The sequence below is a fragment of the Rattus norvegicus genome, chromosome 5 (assembly GCF_036323735.1).
Source record: "Rattus norvegicus strain BN/NHsdMcwi chromosome 5, GRCr8, whole genome shotgun sequence".
NCBI classification, from domain to species: Eukaryota; Metazoa; Chordata; class Mammalia; order Rodentia; family Muridae; genus Rattus; species Rattus norvegicus.
Window position 1 is genome coordinate 63462453 of NC_086023.1, and position 4329 is coordinate 63466781.

Genomic DNA, 4329 nt, shown 5'->3' on the forward strand with positions numbered 1-4329 from the left:
CCTTTGAAGGAGGCTGAGGCACTGATGTGGACACTGCTTCATATCAGTGGAGGGGTTTTCCTGTGGGGGGGTGTCTAAAAGTGGGCTCCACACACATTCCTACATTACAAGGCCCTTGGGAATGGCTTCCTTCCTCCTCTTGCAGAAACCCTGCTACTTAAGGTCAAAGTCTCCCATGTCTGGATAACTCCCCTGAGCTATGTGAGAAATGAAGGACTCCCTCTTGCAATAGGAGGAAGAGGGAGTCCTTCTACCTTCTTCCTTATTTGGGGAGCCCGACCCCCATACCCTACCTGAGAGATGCCATGTAATCCTTGGCGAAATTACAGGTCCAACTTCCTGGAATGTCTCTCGGTGCAAATGAGATATCCACAGAACACTAAACCTCAGCCAACGAAACTCACCCTAAGAAGAACCCCCTTCCCACTTTCCAAGGTTTATGTAGTCCTCCTTCACCCTGAATAAAGAAATAAGCTGTTTCATCCACTGTCACCTAAGACAGCTGTTTCCAAAAGGATCCGCAATCCAGCCATTCCAGCCTTCTCCTCATCCTTTCCTGCCTGGTGTGCATAGGGAAGCGCCCGGAGGGAAGACTCAGACTGGGGAGCTGAGTTCCATGGAGTCCCTGATTGGTGTGCAGCAGCACCTGGATACCCCAAGGGGAGGAGCAGAAAACAGAACCACGCTACAGAGATGCGTTTTGTTAGGTGATAGGTGAGTGGTGCTCTGAAGAGAGCTATTAGGCCTTGGCCTTCTGAGAGGTTCACTCCCGGAGAGCAGTTCTGGGGCTAAAACTGGACAGGTAGGCTGGCCTCTGCTCTGATGTCACACCAGAGACTCCAGCAAAAATCAAATCTCAGCAAGAAAAAGCGCATCAGGAAGTTGAGACCCGCCTGCCCTGGGAGTCGCTCCCTGCAGATGCTCAGGGTGAAGACAGCTCTCATACAGTCAGACACATCATGTCTCACACTGTCTCCATGTACCTCACGGGAAGCAGTGGGTCTAGGCATGGAACACACATTCACCTACAAGCTTCCAGTACCTTCTCTTTTCCTATTCCATTTGGCCCAGAAAATGATGATGGCGGAAATTAGGGGTCTCCCACTCAGCGACATGATAGTCTCCTTTTAAATCTAGCCTGGTCTCCAGGCCTGGCCTTCCAGGCAGTGAGCGTCTGGGGAGTAATGGGTTCAAGGGTCCTATCTACCTCCTGACTTGTCTCTCCTTCCAATGCCCAGGAAATCCTTGAATCCCTTTCAACTTGGTGTGAACCCAAACCAGCTCTGAAGAAGAAAGGCTACCACAGAGCAGGACAGCACCCTATTCTGTTGCCGACTTATGCATATCATGAATATTTACCACAGTTATTACAGACTCTTTTATCACACCATTTTAATGACTGCATCATATTTCACTGTGTACAAGTTTTATAACTTGACAAATTGCTGAGTGCTTAGATGGTCCTCACCCTCTTTTAAAAACCATTCTTAGAAAAATTACTGGGTTGAGTGTCCTTGGACATAATGTTTGGGCCAAACTCCATCCCCTCAGAAGTAAGGATAGTTATTTTTTTTTTTAGATTCACTAAATTTATTTTAAAAATCATAAAACGTTTCTTACAAAAGAGCATTACATTCTGCACACTGCTCTGAACAAATGCCAGGGACATGTGGACTATTACTTTCCTCCCTGTCCCACCCCCCAATGTTACAGTGACCACAAAGCAAGGTGTTCACAATAATTACACGGGGGGAATTTTTAAAACCACCAACAATGAACAAAAAATAAAAGTCACTCACTCTGCTGCTGTTTCAAAATTTCAATGTTAGTTTTTTTGCATGCCCTCCCCCCAACCCTGTTTGTAAGGAACTAAAACATTACATCTGGTGAACAGCAAAGATTTCACTACACCTCAAATGCAGAACACCTAGGAAGCAGAGGAATGTTGGCTTTTTAAACAGAAGCAGATAAAAAAAAAGATGCAGGACTCCTTCAGTTCTTCACTAGTCTTAGAAAAACTTTCCAGAATACTGCTTCACACTGTTCTGCAGCAAATACTGTGCGTTCTGTATCTGGTCCTGTGTTCCCGTAATGGTAATGATCCAATCTTCAGATCCTTCTAAAGGTTCATCAATTTTGATAGATGCTCCAGACTCATGACGAATTTGTTTAATCCGCTGACCACCTTTGCCAATAATAGATCCAGCCAAATCTTTGGGAATAGTTACTTGTGTAGTGATAATAGGTCCGCCAAGATCACCATACGAGCCACGGCCCCCTGCATAAGAATAATCATATCCAGAACCACCCTGTGGTTCATAAGCCATTTGCCATTCTGATGGGCTCCATGTGTCAATTGCAGAGTCCCAAGTTTCATCAGCACTGAACCCAACCATGCCATCATAGCGGTCTCCAGGCCATCCTCTTCTGTCGTAAGCCATGAGATCTCCCCCTCTGGGTGGTGGTGGAGGAGGAAGAGGAAGATTCCGAGCTCTGCTGCCACCCCGTCCACCTCGACCAGGTGGTGGTGGTGGTGGTCCTCGACGAGGGCTCATATCATCATAATCTCTTCTAGAAGGAGGCATGGGACGCCCACCCCGACCAGGAGGCATTCTGTCAAAACCACCTCTTCCCCGCATGGGGAATCCCACAGGTCGTCCTCGGCGGTCATCAAACAACATTGTAAAACCACCATAATCATAGGTTTCATCATAGAAGTTGGGATCATAAGGTTGTGCACGTCCTTTGATGGGAGACTCAGATATAAGGTCAAGGATGATCTTGATGCATTCTACAACCCTATCGGGCTTTCCTCCAATAAGAACAACTCTGTCAGTAGAATGAGGGCAGCATTCCTGGAAAAGCTTGATTGTTGTCTGAGTGTTTTCTCGAAGTTCTTTGATTTTAGCACCTTTAACACCAATAATTCCTCCGGCCAGACTTTGATGAATCAACAGTCTCAGCTCGCAGTCGAAGTCACTCCCTTTATAATGCTGGTAATTTAAGCATTCCACAGCATCAGATTCGAGCGGGAGCTGGCTGGTTGCAGCGGGTGATGGCAACTGCAGGCCCTCTTCCAAAGTAGGGATGATTTTCTTCAGAATTTCTCCAATCGTCTCAATATCAGCACTGATACTCAGTATGCGCTCGGGGCCACTGCTGTCTGGGACTGAAACACTGGCATTGTAGTCTGTACGGAGAGCCTTAATATTCTTGCCTCCTTTTCCAATCACTGCCCCAGCATTCTTGCTCTGAAGCAAAATGCGCAATTCAACCATCTCATCAGTATTTCTAGATCTTTTAAAGGCTTGTTCCTCTTCCATATCTTCTGCAGGGCGTTTACCAAATTCACCATTGGTTTCGGTGTTAGGGAAGGTTTCTTCTGGCTGTTCGGTCTCCATTTTCTTGAACTAAATGGATCCACCAATCGCGCGAGTCCGCCGTTGCCTCCCGGCCGCCAGGATAGTTATTTTTACGTGAGCATTTGGGGGTGGATACTCTAACATCGGTCCTGTGTATATTCCCAGAGATGTAGTCACACACATCTATGCATACACACACACACACACACACACACACACACACACACACACACACACACACACACACACAAAGCTACAGAACCACACAATCTCTTGCCTTGGAGAATTGAACTCACTGCTTTGAATTCTGATGTAACCCAAGCCTCCTCCTCTTCCTCTTCCTCTTCCTCCTCCTCCTCCTCCTCCTCCTCTTCCTCCTCCTCCTCCTCCTCCTCCTCCTCCTCCTCCTCCTCCTCCTCCTCCTCCTCCTCCTCCTCCCAGGCATTACCAGAACATGGAGGCACTCAAGGACTGTGACACAGGACTGTGACGCCTGTAGTGATTAGTGTTTGATCCTTGAAGGCACTCATCCTGTTCAAGGTGGCCTTCCCTGGGTAATAGAGTAACCAACTCATTCCAGCTTGACTCTTACAGCTTTAGGACCTAAAGTTCCAAGTCTGTGAAGTCTTCCTGCTGTCTGTCCAGGTAAAAATCAAGATGACGGACATGTATGCAAATTGCCAGGAAGAAGTCTTCCCACTGCAGGGCAGCCACCAACTGCAAATGAAGGCGCAATGACAAGGACACACATTTCCCTGGCATCTGAACAGGCATCCAAGAAGACTGAGCAGTCCCTCCTCTTTAGGGACAGTATTGCTCCTTTGTAGCAGATACTGGGCACCCTGGTCCTGCCCCAGGACATGTTAGAAGCTGCAAGGGGAGGTGGGTTTGGCTGTGCAGTGAACTTCCAGCCCTGTAGGTTTTACTCAACTGAAAGGTCTTTATGTGAGCTTGACTTGATATATCA

The 4329-nt window shown here is 47.4% G+C and overlaps 1 protein-coding gene across 1 annotated transcript; it reads right to left on the reverse strand.

The window, feature by feature from the left end:
• Nucleotides 1-1566: 1566 nt before the first annotated feature.
• LOC100359916 (heterogeneous nuclear ribonucleoprotein K-like) lies at nucleotides 1567-3455 on the reverse strand. The gene has a single exon (XM_039111019.2). It carries the CDS (start codon nucleotides 3399-3401, stop codon nucleotides 2010-2012), a length of 1392 nt encoding a protein of 463 aa, XP_038966947.1. The 5' UTR covers nucleotides 3402-3455; the 3' UTR covers nucleotides 1567-2009.
• Nucleotides 3456-4329: the final 874 nt, after the last annotated feature.

What these genes read in the sequence shown, in the direction of transcription:
- LOC100359916 (XM_039111019.2), bottom strand. Translation starts at nt 3,401, where the DNA reads ATGGAGACCGAACAGCCAGAAGAAACCTTCCCTAACACCGAAACCAAT.